The sequence below is a fragment of the Myxine glutinosa genome, chromosome 5, assembly GCF_964187855.1.
Source record: "Myxine glutinosa chromosome 5, kmMyxGlut1.1, whole genome shotgun sequence".
Lineage (NCBI taxonomy): Eukaryota > Metazoa > Chordata > Myxini > Myxiniformes > Myxinidae > Myxine > Myxine glutinosa.
Genome location: NC_136265.1, coordinates 5,226,368 through 5,246,507, shown reverse-complemented (window position 1 = coordinate 5,246,507; position 20,140 = coordinate 5,226,368). Strand labels below are relative to the sequence as shown.

The 20,140-nt window shown below is 38.9% G+C and overlaps 1 protein-coding gene across 2 annotated transcripts in view; it reads right to left on the bottom strand.

Annotated features, from left to right (window-relative positions):
- Window positions 1-20,140, bottom strand: part of LOC137428018 (myosin-binding protein C, cardiac-type) — a 139,960-nt gene that overhangs the window by 43,135 nt on the left and 76,685 nt on the right. For both annotated transcript variants that reach the window (XM_078777529.1, XM_078777528.1), the window contains exons 16-19: window positions 13,484-13,590; window positions 13,250-13,279; window positions 12,512-12,651; window positions 10,125-10,284 (exon numbers count right to left, since the gene is read on the bottom strand). In XM_078777529.1, the coding sequence (XP_078633655.1) occupies window positions 10,125-10,284; window positions 12,512-12,651; window positions 13,250-13,279; window positions 13,484-13,590 (437 nt within the window). The remainder of the gene's footprint in view (window positions 1-10,124; window positions 10,285-12,511; window positions 12,652-13,249; window positions 13,280-13,483; window positions 13,591-20,140) is intronic.

Below are 20,140 nucleotides of genomic sequence, written 5' to 3'. Positions count from 1 at the left end.
ATCTGTCAATATCACATCTGTCAATATCACATCTTTCAATATCACAATATCTGTCAATATCACATCTTTCAATATCACATCTTTCAATATCACATCTTTCAATATCACATCAATATCACATCTTTCAATATCACATCTTTCAATATCACATCTTTCAATATCACATCTTTCAATATCACAATATCTGTCAATATCACATCTTTCAATATCACATCTTTCAATATCACATCTTTCAATATCACATCTGTCAATATCACATCTGTCAATATCACATCTTTCAATATCACATCTTTCAATATCACATCTTTCAATATCACATCTGTCAATATCACATCTGTCAATGTCACATCTTTCAATATCACATCTTTCAATATCACAATATCTGTCAATATCACATCTTTCAATATCACATCTTTCAATATCACTTCTTTCAATATCACATCTGTCAATATCACATCTGTCAATATCACATCTTTCAATATCACATCTTTCAATATCACATCTTTCAATATCACATCTTTCAATATCACATCTTTCAATATCACATCTTTCAATATCACATCTTTCAATATCACAATATCTGTCAATATCACATCTTTCAATATCACATCTTTCAATATCACATCTTTCAATATCACATCTGTCAATATCACATCTGTCAATATCACATCTTTCAATATCACATCTTTCAATATCACATCTTTCAATATCACATCTTTCAATATCACATCTTTCAATATCACATCTTTCAATATCACATCTTTCAATATCACAATATCTGTCAATATCACATCTTTCAATATCACATCTTTCAATATCACATCTGTCAATATCACATCTGTCAATATCACATCTGTCAATATCACATCTTTCAATATCACAATATCTGTCAATATCACATCTTTCAATATCACATCTTTCAATATCACATCTGTCAATATCACATCTGTCAATATCACATCTGTCAATATCACATCTTTCAATATCACAATATCTGTCAATATCACATCTTTCAATATCACATCTTTCAATATCACATCTTTCAATATCACATCTTTCAATATCACATCTTTCAATATCACATCTTTCAATATGACATCTTTCAATATCACATCTTTCAATATCACAGTATCTGTCAATATCACATCTTTCAATATCACATCTTTCAATATCACATCTTTCAATATCACATCTGTCAATATCACATCTGTCAATATCACATCTGTCAATATCACATCTTTCAATATCACAATATCTGTCAATATCACATCTTTCAATATCACATCTTTCAATATCACATCTGTCAATATCACATCTGTCAATATCACATCTGTCAATATCACATCTTTCAATATCACAATATCTGTCAATATCACATCTTTCAATATCACATCTTTCAATATCACATCTTTCAATATCACATCTTTCAATATCACATCTTTCAATATCACATCTTTCAATATCACATCTTTCAATATCACATCAATATCAGCACAATATCACATCAATATCACACAATATCACATCGAACCCAAATGCTCCTGGACTCTGTGTCCTTCTCTCCTGACAAGGTGGAGGAGTTTTTGTCAAACCTCGACTCTGATTCTGCAACTGGACCAGACGGCATCAGCCCACGGGTCCTAAAATCCTGCTCTGCCGCTCTATCTCACCCTCTCTCTGTTCTTTTCACCCTATCTTTTGCTCAAGGTCATCTGCCAGCATCCTGGAATATCACATCATCTTTCACATCTTTCAATATCACAATATCTGTCAATAACACATCTTTCAATATCACATCTTTCAATATCACATCTTTCAATATCACATCTTTCAATAACACATCTTTCAATATCACAATATCTGTCAATAACACATCTTTCAATATCACATCTGTCAATATCACATCTGTCAATATCACATCTTTCAATATCACAATATCTGTCAATATCACATCTTTCAATATCACATCTTTCAATATCACATCTTTCAATATCACATCTTTCAATATCACATCTTTCAATATCACATCTTTCAATATCACATCTTTCAATATCACATCTGTCAATATCACATCTTTCAATATCACATCTTTCAATATCACATCTTTCTATATCACATCTTTCAATATCACATCTTTCAATATCACGTCTTTCAATGTCACATCTTTCAATATCACATCTTTCAATATCACATCTTTCAATATCACATCTTTCAATATCACATCTTTCAATATCACATCTTTAAATATCACATCTTTCAATATCACATCTTTCAATATCACATCTTTCAATAACACATCTGTCAATATCACATCTTTCAATATCACATCTGTCAATATCACATCTTTCAATATCACATCTTTCAATATCACATCTGTCAATATCACATCTTTCAATATCACATCTGTCAATATCACATCTGTCAATATCACATCTTTCAATATCACATCTGTCAATATCACATCTTTCAATATCACATCTGTCAATATCACATCTTTCAATATCACATCTGTCAATATCACATCTTTCAATATCACATCTGTCAATATCACATCTTTCAATATCACATCTTTCAATATCACATCTTTCAATAACACATCTTTCAATATCACATCTTTCAATATCACATCTTTCAATATCACATCTTTCAATATCACATCTTTCAATATCACATCTTTCAATATCACATCTGTCAATATCACATCTGTCAATATCACAATATCTGTCAATATCACATCTTTCAATATCACATCTTTCAATATCACATCTTTCAATATCACATCTGTCAATATCACATCTGTCAATATCACATCTTTCAATATCACATCTTTCAATATCACATCTGTCAATATCACATCTTTCAATATCACATCTGTCAATATCACATCTTTCAATATCACATCTTTCAATATCACATCTGTCAATATCACATCTTTCAATATCACATCTTTCAATATCACATCTGTCAATATCACATCTGTCAATATCACATCTTTCAATATCACATCTTTCAATATCACATCTTTCAATAACACATCTTTCAATATCACATCTTTCAATATCACATCTTTCAATATCACATCTTTCAATATCACATCTTTCAATATCACATCTTTCAATATCACATCTGTCAATATCACATCTGTCAATATCACAATATCTGTCAATATCACATCTTTCAATATCACATCTTTCAATATCACATCTTTCAATATCACATCTGTCAATATCACATCTGTCAATATCACATCTTTCAATATCACATCTTTCAATATCACATCTTTCAATATCACATCTTTCAATATCACATCTGTCAATATCACATCTGTCAATATCACATCTTTCAATATCACATCTTTCAATATCACATCTTTCAATATCACATCTTTCAATATCACATCTGTCAATATCACATCTTTCAATATCACATCTTTCAATATCACATCTTTCAATATCACATCTTTCAATATCACATCTTTCAATATCACATCTTTCAATATCACATCTTTCAATATCACATCTTTCAATATCACATCTTTCAATATCACATCTTTCAATATCACATCTGTCAATATCACATCTTTCAATATCACATCTTTCAATATCACATCTTTCAATATCACATCTTTCAATATCACATCTTTCAATATCACATCTTTCAATATCACATCTGTCAATATCACATCTGTCAATATCACATCTTTCAATATCACATCTTTCAATATCACATCTTTCAATATCACATCTTTCAATATCACATCTGTCAATATCACATCTTTCAATATCACATCTTTCAATATCACATCTTTCAATATCACATCTTTCAATATCACATCTTTCAATATCACATCTTTCAATATCACATCTGTCAATATCACATCTTTCAATATCACATCTTTCAATATCACATCTTTCAATATCACATCTTTCAATATCACATCTTTCAATATCACATCTTTCAATATCACATCTTTCAATATCACATCTTTCAATATCACATCTTTCAATATCACATCTTTCAATATCACATCTTTCAATATCACATCTTTCAATATCACATCTGTCAATATCACATCTGTCAATATCACAATATCTGTCAATATCACATCTTTCAATATCACATCTTTCAATATCACATCTTTCAATATCACATCTGTCAATATCACATCTGTCAATATCACATCTTTCAATATCACATCTTTCAATATCACATCTTTCAATATCACATCTTTCAATATCACATCTGTCAATATCACATCTGTCAATATCACATCTTTCAATATCACATCTTTCAATATCACATCTTTCAATATCACATCTTTCAATATCACATCTTTCAATATCACATCTTTCAATATCACATCTTTCAATATCACATCTTTCATTATCACATCTGTCAATATCACATCTGTCAATATCACATCTGTCAATATCACAATATCTGTCAATATCACATCTTTCAATAACACATCTTTCAATATCACATCTGTCAATATCACATCTTTCAATATCACATCTGTCAATATCACATCTTTCAATATCACATCTTTCAATATCACATCTTTCAATATCACATCTTTCAATATCACATCTGTCAATATCACATCTGTCAATATCACATCTGTCAATATCACATCTTTCAATATCACAATATCTGTCAATATCACATCTTTCAATATCACATCTTTCAATATCACATCTGTCAATATCACATCTGTCAATATCACATCTGTCAATATCACATCTTTCAATATCACAATATCTGTCAATATCACATCTTTCAATATCACATCTTTCAATATCACATCTTTCAATATCACATCTTTCAATATCACATCTTTCAATAACACATCTTTCAATATCACATCTTTCAATATCACATCTTTCAATATCACATCTTTCAATATCACATCTTTCAATATCACATCTTTCAATATCACATCTGTCAATATCACATCTTTCAATATCACATCTTTCAATATCACATCTTTCAATATCACGTCTTTCAATATCACGTCTTTCAATATCACGTCTTTCAATATCACATCTTTCAATATCACGTCTTTCAATATCACATCTTTCAATATCACATCTTTCAATATCACATCTTTCAATATCACATCTGTCAATATCACATCTTTCAATATCACATCTTTCAATATCACATCTTTCAATATCACATCTTTCAATATCACATCTTTCAATATCACATCTTTCAATATCACATCTTTCAATATCACATCTTTCAATAACACATCTTTCAATATCACATCTTTCAATATCACATCTTTCAATATCACATCTTTCAATATCACATCTTTCAATATCACATCTTTCAATATCACATCTGTCAATATCACATCTGTCAATATCACAATATCTGTCAATATCACATCTTTCAATATCACATCTTTCAATATCACATCTTTCAATATCACATCTGTCAATATCACATCTGTCAATATCACATCTTTCAATATCACATCTTTCAATATCACATCTTTCAATATCACATCTTTCAATATCACATCTGTCAATATCACATCTGTCAATATCACATCTTTCAATATCACATCTTTCAATATCACATCTTTCAATATCACATCTTTCAATATCACATCTGTCAATATCACATCTGTCAATATCACATCTTTCAATATCACATCTTTCAATATCACATCTTTCAATATCACATCTGTCAATATCACATCTTTCAATATCACATCTTTCAATATCACATCTTTCAATATCACATCTTTCAATATCACATCTTTCAATATCACATCTTTCAATATCACATCTTTCAATATCACATCTTTCAATATCACATCTTTCAATATCACATCTGTCAATATCACATCTTTCAATATCACATCTTTCAATATCACATCTTTCAATATCACATCTGTCAATATCACATCTTTCAATATCACATCTTTCAATATCACATCTTTCAATATCACATCTTTCAATATCACATCTTTCAATATCACATCTTTCAATATCACATCTGTCAATATCACATCTTTCAATATCACATCCTTCAATATCACATCTGTCAATATCACATCTTTCCAGATCACATCTGTCAATATCACATCTGTCAATATCACATCTTTCAATATCACATCTTTCAATATCACATCTGTCAATATCACATCTTTCAATAACACATCTTTCAATATCACATCTGTCAATATCACATCTGTCAATATCACATCTTTCAATATCACATCTTTCAATATCACATCTTTCAATATCACATCTTTCAATAACACATCTTTCAATATCACATCTGTCAATATCACATCTTTCAATATCACATCTTTCAATATCACATCTTTCAATATCACATCTGTCAATATCACATCTTTCAATATCACATCTTTCAATATCACATCTTTCAATATCACATCTGTCAATATCACATCTGTCAATATCACAATATCTGTCAATATCACATCTTTCAATATCACATCTTTCAATATCACATCTTTCAATATCACATCTGTCAATATCACATCTGTCAATATCACATCTTTCAATATCACATCTTTCAATATCACATCTTTCAATATCACATCTTTCAATATCACATCTGTCAATATCACATCTGTCAATATCACATCTTTCAATATCACATCTTTCAATATCACATCTTTCAATATCACATCTTTCAATATCACATCTTTCAATATCACATCTTTCAATATCACATCTTTCAATATCACATCTTTCATTATCACATCTGTCAATATCACATCTGTCAATATCACATCTGTCAATATCACAATATCTGTCAATATCACATCTTTCAATAACACATCTTTCAATATCACATCTGTCAATATCACATCTTTCAATATCACATCTGTCAATATCACATCTTTCAATATCACATCTTTCAATATCACATCTTTCAATATCACATCTTTCAATATCACATCTGTCAATATCACATCTGTCAATATCACATCTGTCAATATCACATCTTTCAATATCACAATATCTGTCAATATCACATCTTTCAATATCACATCTTTCAATATCACATCTGTCAATATCACATCTGTCAATATCACATCTGTCAATATCACATCTTTCAATATCACAATATCTGTCAATATCACATCTTTCAATATCACATCTTTCAATATCACATCTTTCAATATCACATCTTTCAATAACACATCTTTCAATATCACATCTTTCAATATCACATCTTTCAATATCACATCTTTCAATATCACATCTTTCAATATCACATCTTTCAATATCACATCTGTCAATATCACATCTTTCAATATCACATCTTTCAATATCACATCTTTCAATATCACGTCTTTCAATATCACGTCTTTCAATATCACGTCTTTCAATATCACATCTTTCAATATCACGTCTTTCAATATCACATCTTTCAATATCACATCTTTCAATATCACATCTTTCAATATCACATCTGTCAATATCACATCTTTCAATATCACATCTTTCAATATCACATCTTTCAATATCACATCTTTCAATATCACATCTTTCAATATCACATCTTTCAATATCACATCTTTCAATATCACATCTTTCAATAACACATCTTTCAATATCACATCTTTCAATATCACATCTTTCAATATCACATCTTTCAATATCACATCTTTCAATATCACATCTTTCAATATCACATCTGTCAATATCACATCTGTCAATATCACAATATCTGTCAATATCACATCTTTCAATATCACATCTTTCAATATCACATCTTTCAATATCACATCTGTCAATATCACATCTGTCAATATCACATCTTTCAATATCACATCTTTCAATATCACATCTTTCAATATCACATCTTTCAATATCACATCTGTCAATATCACATCTGTCAATATCACATCTTTCAATATCACATCTTTCAATATCACATCTTTCAATATCACATCTTTCAATATCACATCTGTCAATATCACATCTGTCAATATCACATCTTTCAATATCACATCTTTCAATATCACATCTTTCAATATCACATCTGTCAATATCACATCTTTCAATATCACATCTTTCAATATCACATCTTTCAATATCACATCTTTCAATATCACATCTTTCAATATCACATCTTTCAATATCACATCTTTCAATATCACATCTTTCAATATCACATCTTTCAATATCACATCTGTCAATATCACATCTTTCAATATCACATCTTTCAATATCACATCTTTCAATATCACATCTGTCAATATCACATCTTTCAATATCACATCTTTCAATATCACATCTTTCAATATCACATCTTTCAATATCACATCTTTCAATATCACATCTTTCAATATCACATCTGTCAATATCACATCTTTCAATATCACATCCTTCAATATCACATCTGTCAATATCACATCTTTCCAGATCACATCTGTCAATATCACATCTGTCAATATCACATCTTTCAATATCACATCTTTCAATATCACATCTGTCAATATCACATCTTTCAATAACACATCTTTCAATATCACATCTGTCAATATCACACCTGTCAATATCACATCTGTCAATATCACATCTTTCAATATCACACCTGTCAATATCACATCTGTCAATATCACATCTTTCAATATCACACCTGTCAATATCACATCTGTCAATATCACATCTTTCAATATCACACCTGTCAATATCACATCTGTCAATATCACATCTGTCAATATCACATCTTTCAATATCACACCTGTCAATATCACATCTGTCAATATCACATCTGTCAATATCACATCTGTCAATATCACATCTTTCAATATCACATCTGTCAATATCACATCTGTCAATATCACATCTTTCAATATCACATCTTTCAATAACACATCTTTCAATATCACATCTGTCAATATCACACCTGTCAATATCACACCTGTCAATATCACATCTGTCAATATCACATCTTTCAATATCACACCTGTCAATATCACATCTGTCAATATCACATCTGTCAATATCACATCTTTCAATATCACACCTGTCAATATCACATCTGTCAATATCACATCTGTCAATATCACATCTGTCAATATCACATCTTTCAATATCACATCTGTCAATATCACATCTGTCAATATCACATCTTTCAATATCACATCTTTCAATAACACATCTTTCAATATCACATCTGTCAATATCACACCTGTCAATATCACACCTGTCAATATCACATCTGTCAATATCACATCTTTCAATATCACACCTGTCAATATCACATCTGTCAATATCACATCTTTCAATATCACATCTGTCAATATCACATCTGTCAATATCACATCTGTCAATATCACATCTTTCAATAACACATCTTTCAATATCACATCTGTCAATATCACACCTGTCAATATCTGTCGGACGAGGAGAGGCAGTGACAACAACTCACCTGAAGTCTTTCCTTTTCATAAAATTCCTGCTTTTTATTTTGCCTTTTTGCCTCCGCCACCACAGGTGGATGGAGGTTATGTTTTCACCTCTGTCTGTCTGTTTGTCCTTTTGTGAACAAGATATCTCAAAACGTTGTGGACGGATTCGGACTAAATTTGGCGGAGATGTAGCGTATGTGACAAGGACGAAATGCTTAGATTTTGGTGAAGGTCAGGATTCGGATCCGGCTCGTATAATTTTTTAAGCGATTCTTCACCATTGGGAGATAGGGCCAAAAACGATACATCGCAGGATATCTCAAAAAGTTGTGGATGGATTTGGACGAAACTTGCTGGAGACGTTCTGTGTGTGACGAGGAAGAATCCATTCAATTTTGGTGAAGATCCGGATCCGGATCCGGCTCGTATAATTTTTTGAGTGATTCTTCACCATTGGGAGATCGGGCCAAAAACGATACATCGCAGGATATCTCAAAAAGTTGTGGACGGATGATTTTGATTAAATGTGATTCTGTATTGTTATTTTCTGGTCTACTCTGGGATACAAAGCGTAAACTGTTCACCTGGCGGAGGTATGCTCCCTACTGAGTGCCGTTCTAGTTTATCATTAACTCCTCTTTCATAAATTTATCAATCTGAACTGATTATTCATGAATCAAAGTTCCGTTTGTCAGTTTTATTGTCATCAACTTACCAACAACCTTGATGAAGAGTGTAGCCTTGTCTTCCCCAGATGGGTTCTGTACACAAATCTTGTAGGTAGCTTCATCATCTCTTTCTGCTCCCTCAATGGTCAATGCAGAGCTGTCTTTTTGGTTTTCCAGGAACACTCGACCTTCTGTGTCAGTCAGTACCTGCAACCAACACCCAATCCAAAGTGACCAGGAACCAGCACCCAATCAGTTGGAAGCACCCAGTACCCACCACCCAATACACTTTTATTGATAAATATCCTGCCTCGAGCACTTGGAAGAAATCAGCGACCAATTCTCACTATCTCGCATCCATCACCAACCTCTACCTGTAACCAGAATACATACAATCAGGGACCAATTCTCAGTATCTGGCATCCATCACCCAACCTCTACCTGTAACCAGAATACATACAATCAGGGACCAATTCTCAGTATCTCACATCCATCACCCAACCTCTACCTGTAACCAGAATACATACAATCAGCTACCAATTCTCAGTATCTGGCATCCATCACCCAACCTCTACCTGTAACCAGAATACATACAATCAGGGACCAATTCTCAGTATCTGGCATCCATCACCCAACCTCTACCTGTAACCAGAATACATACAATCAGGGACCAATTCTCAGTATCTGGCATCCATCACCCAACCTCTACCTGTAACCAGAATACATACAATCAGGGACCAATTCTCAGTATCTCACATCCATCACCCAACCTCTACCCTGTAAACAGAATACATACAATCAGGGACCAATTCTCAGTATCTCAAATCCATCACCCAACCTCTACCCTGTAAACAGAATACATACAATCAGCTACCAATTCTCACTATCTCGCATCCATCACCCAATCTCGACTCTGTAACCATAATACTGTCACGTCTACCCTGTAGTGAAGACCTCAGGGTGACGGTTGGCCAAAATGAGCTTTAATTCTGAGGCGTATACCCCAAAATATGTTGGTGTTATCTCTTTGGCACACGTGGGAGAGGGATACCGAGGTCCTTACCTGCTCGGATGGACGCGATGTGGGTTTATCCAAACCCATGAACAAATAAACGTACAAGACAGGTACGACAAATAAATGCAATAAATAATGGGTTTAATGAAAATAATGCAGGCAATAAAAATGAATGCACGGTAAACAAAAATTCCTGAATGAGAGACCCTCCATACGGACTCATATACAGACACAGGGAGAAATAAAATAAAATAGAATGGTGTGGTGAGGTGGCCGATACTCAGTCTGCTCCAACAAGGACAAGCGCGGATGGTCCCCGAGTCTCCGTGAGGGAGTGCACAAATGGCGCGAATCGCCTCACGGCACCCTGAGCCGTGATGCGGCAGCAACCTGTCTGCCTCCTCCGATGGTTCCACACTCCACAAAGCTCCCCTCGCGATACCGACTCTATCCCAAACCTATGTTGCCCAGCCTTTTCTTTCACAAGTGCACCCGAGCCAGGAAAGTGCAACCGCCAGAGGGAGAGCAATATGCAACCGTCCACCACGCAGCCAGCACCAGAGAGAGATAAAATGGCAGGACGTTCGCCTTTTCTTCCTCCGTTCTCGAAGGTTCCCTCTGACGTCACGCTTGCTCCAATCACCACGCGCGATTCAATCACCCCATCGCTCCTCAATCAGGGCGTGACCTCACGGCCATTCTTGACGTCCATTGAAAATGTTCGGCTGGGCGGGGTCATAATGGCCGGCGATTATGGTGGTTGTAATTGTGTGCTGATTGCATGGCTAGCCGAGTGAGTGTTATCGGAACAAAGGGAAAAATCACAAGGGCAATTACACACTGGGGATTATTCCTAATTCCCACCTAATTATCATAGCTACACCCCTTGTATGGAGACACACAAATGCTTACACGGACATTCGGCCTAACGGCCTAATGGGATCCCAACGTAGTTACATGAAGATGAACTTCTTCTTCTTCGCGTCATCGGAGCATTCTAAACCGACACAATTCTATCTGGAGTAAGGTATTTTGTTACCTACACCTACACACATAACAATACATGCAATCAGCTACCAATTCTCAGTATCTGGCATCCATCACCCAACCTCTACCTGTAACCAGAATACACACAATCAGCTACCAATTCTCAATGTCTGGCATCCATCACCCAACCTCTACCTGTAACCAGAATACACACAATCAGCTACCAATTCTCAATGTCTGGCATCCATCACCCAACCTCTACCTGTAACCAGTGTACATACAATCAGCTACCAATTCTCAGTACCTGGCATCCATCACCCAACCTCTACCTTGTAACCAGATTAATGCACAGAGCAGTGAGTAGTTCACACTCTGGAAAGATGTCAATTTCTGACATTGTATATTGCCTACCTTGCTATGTTCCTGCCCTACCTGCTCTCCCTTGTGCCAGATGACTGTTGGTGGTGGTTCTCCAGTGATGGGAACATTTAGGCGAAGTTTGTTTCCCGCCACCACAGTGATGCTGTTTTCACTCTGCTTCCCATGACAATCCAAATGTATCTTTGGAGGCTCTGCAAGTATTTCATTGCAATATTTTAACATTTGACAATTTATTTATTTATTTATTTTTTGTATACAAGATCGAGGCTCGTGAAAGAGCTAACATTAATTCCACAAAAAGTGAAACCGACACATAAAACACAAAATAAAGGGAGCGGTAGACAAGATGGGGAGAGAGGGAGAAGGACACAAACGCAACATTTGAGAGCAGGGACATCGAGAGAACTGTGGGAGGGAGAGGGCTTGGGGGGGAGGTGGGAGAGGTATAAAACATATGGACACTGCAAAGACTTCCAGGAAAGATGATAATTATATTTAATTATATGTAATTATATTTTTATATGAGGCATTTTTATATGATAATTATATATGAGGAGGAGAGATAATAAAAGTGTGGATAATAGACTCAACATACAGACGCACAAACAGGGGACGAAGAGACTCGAAACATTATAAAAAACAGGATTAATACTCTCAAACTTGGACATGATCACCGAACATGATGAAGTAACATGATCGACCTCTTCTTGTTTGATGCTATTCGACAAGAAATAATTTATTTTCTGACATGCTTGAGTAACTTACCTGGTTTTGTGGATAATATCATACCTTGTTTCGGAACGTATTCAATTTTCACCTCTGTATGGGACAAAGATGGAGACATACATGAATGAATGAAAAAGAACGAAAACGGAATGATTTCTTATTCCTCTCCATGGATCCCACATCTGATGCAGTTCATTGGAATAAGGTGGCCGAGTTAAAGGTAAGGTTGGGTGACGATCCCAGGTGACACATAACAGGTTTACGCCCCCAAAAGGCAGGTAGACAGACGGTGATTACCCAGCATGTTGAGCTTGGCGGACAGGGAGAAGGCGTAACCATCTGGGATGAAGGTGTAGTCCCCCTCATCCTCAGGCCGCACATTCTCAATCATCAGTTTGTGAATTCTACTCGGGGTACACAAGGATACCTGGTTACTGATGACCATGGCCATGGGTACTTTTACACTTTACTCTGTCGATGTTATTTCTATGTGTAGCCAATAACCACAAGATACTAGCCAGGTACATATGATGTGATTCCATCCATGATTATTCTCACTTGTGCAATACATTATGTACATCCGCATTACACCACTCCAGCCAAGGTATGTATTTCCATGACAGGAGCTCATCATTGAGTACGAGTAGTATTCCCTTTATTAAATAATGCTGTCCTTGGCCTCATTTTGTGTCCTTGATCCTTCCCCCCCAATCTGTTTCTCTCTCGCTCTGGCCCCACTCCTCGCACCTCTCCTTCCCGGAATCCAGAATGTATAGCGATGTATGGTGAGGCTTCACCCTACCCCCTTCCTCGTTCTCCCCCTCCCCTCCCTTCCTCGCTCTCCCCCTCCACTCCCTTCCTCGCTCTCCCCCTCCCTTCCCTTCCTCGCTGTCCTCCTCCCCTCCTTTCCTCGCTGTCCCCCTCCCCTCCCTTCCTCGCTGTCCCCCTCCCTTCCTCGCTCCCCCCCTCCCCTCCCTTCCTCGCTCCCCTCCTCCCCTCCCTTCCTCGCTCTCCTCCTCCCCTGCTTTCCTCGCTCTCCCCCTCCCCTCCCTGCCTCGCTCTCCTCCTCCCATCCCTTCCTCACTCTCCCTCTCTCCTCCCTTCCTCACTCTCCCTCTCTCTCTTACCTTCCCTCCTCTTTCTCTCTCTACCACCCCTCTCCTTTTCCTCCCCCTCTTTCTCTATCTTTCTTTCTCTTTCTCTTACCCTCTTTCTCTCTCTCTCCCCCCACCCCTCTTTCTTTCTCTCCCCTTTTTCTCTCTCTACCACACCTCTCTCCCCCCCCCCTCTTTCTTTCTCTCCCCTCTTTCTATCTCCCCCCCCCTCTTTCTCTCACTACCACTCCTCTCTCTCCCCCTCCTCTTTCTTTCTCTCCCCTTTTTCTCTCTACCACTCCTCTCTCTGCCCCCTCTTTCTTTCTCTCCCCTCTTTCTCTCTCTACCACCCCTCTCTCCCCCCCCCTCTTTCTCTCTCTACCACTCCTCTCTCCCCCCCCCTCTTTATTTCTCTCTGCTTTTTCTCTCTCCCCCCCTCTTTCTCTCTCTCCCCCCCTCTTTCTCTCTCTACCACTCCTCTCTCCCCCCCCTCTTTATTTCTCTCTGCTTTTTCTCTCTCCCCCCCTCTTTCTCTCTCTCCCCCCCCTCTTTCTCTCTCTCTCCCCCCCCCTCTTTCTTTCTCTCCCCTTTTTCTCTCTCTATCACCCCTCTCTCCCCCCTCTTTCTTTCTCTCCCCTCTTTCTATCTCTCCCCCTCCTCTTTCTCTCTCTACCACTCCTCTCTCTCCCCATCCTCTTTCTTTCTCTCCCCTTTTTCTCTCTCTCTCCCCCTCCTCTTTCTCTCTCTACCACCCCTCTCTCCCCCCCTCTTTCTTTCTCTCCCCTCTTTCTATCTCTCCCCCTCCTCTTTCTCTCTCTACCACTCCTCTCTCTCCCCCGCCTCTTTCTTTCTCTCCCCTTTTTCTCTCTACCACCCCTCTCTCTCCCCCCTCTTTCTTTCTCTCCCCTCTTTCTCTCTCTACCACTCCTCTCTCCCCCCCCTCTTTCTTTCTCTACCACTCCTCTCCCCCCCTCTTTCTTTCTCTACCACTCCTCTCTCTCCCCCCCCTCTTTGTTTCTCTCCCCTCTTTCTCTCTCTACCACCCCTCTCTCTCCCCCCTCCCTTCCTCGCTTTCCCCCTCTCCTCCCTTCCTCGCTCTCCCCCTCCCCTCCCTTCCTCGCTCTCCCCCTTCCCTCCCTTCCTCGCTCTCCCCCTTCCCTCCCTTCCTCGCTCTCCCCCTCACCTCCCTTCCTCGCTCTCCCCCCCTCTTTCTTTCTTGCTCTACCACCCCTCTTTCCCCCTCCTCCCCCCTTTCATGATATTCCCATGGGTGGTATTTGCTGGTTCTATAATAAATGATAATAATAACTAGAACTGCCACTTTAAAACTGCTGGCAGTGATGACCGGTTTACTCGCACCCACTTTTGATGCAACCCCACTGTTGATACAACCCCACTTTTGATACAACCCCACTTGTGATACAACCCCACTTTCATTGGACATGCTTTGACACAACCCCCTTGGATACAACCCCGACACACACACACACACACACACACACACACACACACACACACACACACACACACACACACATCCCCCCTACCCCCTCCACACACACACACACCAACCCCCCCCTCCACATACACAAACACACCCCACCCCCAACACACACACACACACACACACACATACACACACATCCACACCCACACACAAACACACATATCCACACACACACCCACACACAAACACCCCCACACCACTCCCTCCACACACCCACACATATCCACACAAACGCACATCCCCTTCCACCCCACCCCCTCCCCCACATACACACACACACACAAACACACGCACACATCTCTACACCCCCCCCACCCCAACATACACACATGCACACACAAATCCCCCCACCCCTAACACACACAAACACACGCACACATCCCCCCTACCCCCACCACACCCCTCCCCCCATACGCACACCCCTCTAAACACACACACACACACACACCAACCCCCCCCCCCACCTACACACACACACACACACACACACACACACACACACACACACACACACACACACACACACACACACACACACATATCCCCCCACCCCTAACACACACACAAACACACGCATACATCCCCCCACCCCCAACACACACACACACACACACATGCACACACACAACACACACACATACACACACACATCCCCCCTACCCCCACCCACACCCCTCCCCCCAAACACACACACACACACACACACACCAACCTCCCCCCCCCCCCCCCCCCCCACCTACACACACACATCCCTCCACCCCCACACACACACACATCCCCCCTACACACACACACACACATACACCACACCCCCAACACACACACACACACACACACACACACACACACACACACACACACACACATCCACACACACACACACACACAAACACGCGCACACACCTCCCCCCACATGCACACACATATCCAGACAAATGCACAACCCCCTCCCCCCACCCCCCAAGACACATCCCACACACACATCCCCTGACACACACCCCCACACCGCCCCCCCCCACACACACACATCCCCCACACACACACAAACACCCCCCCCCCGACCCCTAACACACACACAAACACCCCCCCCGACCCCTAACACACACACAAACACATGCACACATCCCCCCACCCCCCCAACCCTAACACACATGCACACACACACAAACACCCGCACACCCCTCCCCCCACACGCACACACACACCCCCCCTACACACACACACGCTTATTTTTCAAGATATGCAGGTTGCAAGGTCAGACATATATATGGTGGCGGCCATCTTGGATTTGACGTGGCGACCCAATTTTCAATAGCGTTCTTCCTTATGCCTAGATACACCCACGCACCAAATTAGAAGTTGGTTCTTTGCTTATTTTTCAAGATATTCCGCTCACAAAGTTCAGACATAGATATGGTGGCGGCCATCTTGGATTTTGACGTGGCGACCCAATTTTCGATAGCGTTCTTCCTTGTGCCTAGGTACACCCACACACCAAATTAGACGTTGCTACTTTGCTTATTTTTCAGGATATGCAGGTTGCAAGGTCAGACATATATATGGTGGCGGCCATCTTGGATTTTGACGTGGCGACCCAATTTTCAATAGCGTTCTTCCTTGTGCCTAGATACACCCACGCACCAAATTAGAAGTTGGTGCTTTGCTTATTTTTCAAGATATTCCGCTCACAAGGTTCAGACATAGATATGGTGGCGGCCATCTTGGATTTTGACGTGGCGACCCAATTTACGATAGCGTTCTTCCTTATGCCTAGATACACCCACACACCAAATTAGAGGTTGGTTCTTTGCTTATTTTTCAAGATATTCCACTCACAAGGTTCAGACATATATATGGTGGCGGCCATCTTGGATTTTGACGTGGCGACCCAATTTTCGACAGCTTTCTTCCTTGTGCCTAGGTACACCCACACACCAAATTAGAAGTTGCTACTTTGCTTATTTTTCAAGATATTCCGCTCACAAAGTTCAGACATAGATATGGTGGCGGCCATCTTGGATTTTGACGTGGCGACCCAATTTACGATAGCGTTCTTCCTTATGCCTAGATACACCCACACACCAAATTAGAAGTTGGTGCTTTGCTTATTTTTCAAGATATTCCGCTCACAAGGTTCAGACATAGATATGGTGGCGGCCATCTTGGATTTTGACGTGGCGACCCAATTTTCGATAGCGTTCTTCCTTGTGCCTAGGTACACCCACGCACCAAATTAGAAGTTGCTACTTCGCTTATTTTTCAGGATATGCAGGTTGCAAGGTCAGACATATATATGGTGGCGGCCATCTTGGATTTTGACGTGGCGACCCAATTTTCGATAGCGTTCTTCCTTGTGCCTAGATACACCCACACACCAAATTAGAAGTTGCTACTATGCTTATTTTTCAAGATATGCAGGTTGCAAGGTTCAGACATACATGGTGGCGGCCATCTTGGATTTTGCAGTGGCGACCCAATTTTCAATAGCTGGCGCATGCGCAGATGGGTTGCACTGCGATGCCACTGAAAAGCGACTGAGAAAACCGCGCATGCGCAGATCGCGGACATGATTCATTTCGATTTCTATCTTTATTTAATTTCCGAAAAGACGTCTGCATTCGAAAATCGCGTGATGACGTCACGACGTAAATGCATTTCTTCATATAACTTCAGATCGGCTGGATGGATTTTGACGAAATAAACGGAATCGTGTCGGGCATTTATTTGCGCAAATTTCAAGACCAATTACGACCATGACAGCCATTTCCTTCTCGCACAGCACCAAACATTCTAATGCGTCAATCCCGCCAACCCTGCGCATGCGCAGGTGGTGCGACGAAGCACTTAAACGCTGAAAAAATCGCGCATGCGCAAATGGTAGCGCTGAATTGGAAGGTCACATGTGCACGCTTACGTAATATGTGGATGGATGTTTGCACATGCGCAAATGGGCCACTGTAGTTTCATGTATTAAGTACGCGCTTTGATGGGCTTACTTTCAGTGAAATACGATCGAGTTAAAAATAGTCAGAATTTGAGCAAATCTGTTTCATTCGTTTGTTAATATGCCTCATCTATTGACAAATCTGCAATTATAATTTTTTTTGAAGTTCAAATGACCGTGGGAGATCGCGTTATCGTGAGCACGTTCTGGAAAGACAAAATGGTGTGTTTCTTCTTCTTTCAACAATAAAGACTTATAGCTTCGCGACCGTACATCCAATCATCTTGAAAGTTTGCAAACTTGTTTCGCTTGATGAGAGCCACATTGCATTAAAAATTCAAGTCGATCCATGCAGTGGTTCAAGAGTTACAAGCTTTTTAAAATTTAAACTTCCATTATTTATTGTGGCCAAACCATGTGACTTATCAAAACGTCTCAAGTAACGATGAAACATCCCCCCATGTGGAACATTTGTGTAAAGTTTCCACTCGATATCTCCACAAATTATGGAGGTGATTCCATTTCTAGTTTGAAATTTTAAAACGTCATAACTCTGAAACCACGTGTCGGATGACGTCGTGCTCGCTGCCTTTTTTGTTCGTCATGGGTATGCGAATAAGCATGCCAAGTTTGGGCTCAATCCGTTCAGCCGTTGCGGAGAAAAAGGGTTTTTTGTGTTTTTTCACGGAAAACAAGATGGCCGCCGAACCATGTGACGTATGACTTCGAAATTTTTTGCAATCTGAGTTTTTTTTAACTAAGCATCTGGGAAAAAAATCTCATTTTCGGGGGAGAAAAATTGTGTTTGACGAATTCTAACCTCTTAACGTTAGCATTTTTGATATACTCAATACACATGTTTTTTGTTCCCATTGCAGAGTTCTTTAAAATGAGCCATTCCTCAAATTTTTCCATTGAGCCGTTTCGGAGATACAGAGGGGCAAAGTTGAAGGTGTTTTACAAGATGGCGCCCATACCACGTGACCTATGACGTCATCATTAGCATTTAAAAATTCTACGAGCCTAGCCGATCATTTGATGAAAATTTCCTGTCAATCCGACCAGCGGTTGCTGAGAAACTTAATTATGAAGTTTTCGGAGGTGCAAAATAGGGCGGAAGAATAATAAGAAAAACTCTAGCAGTAATAATAGGTTTCTCTCCATTTCATGGAGAGTAAACCTAATAATAATAATAATAATAAGGTGAGTTCCGTAACAAGGAGCTTTGATGCAGGAGGAAGCCATTCGGCCCATGCAAGCTTGCACTATTGCGACCAATCCATGGATGTTTATCCATGCTCGATCGTTTTTAAATACTGAACCTCAAGTAAGTAAGCAGCACGTAACATTTTAATGTCTTTGGCATGACTTGGCCGGGGTTCGAACCACCGACAGAATCAGAACGGACA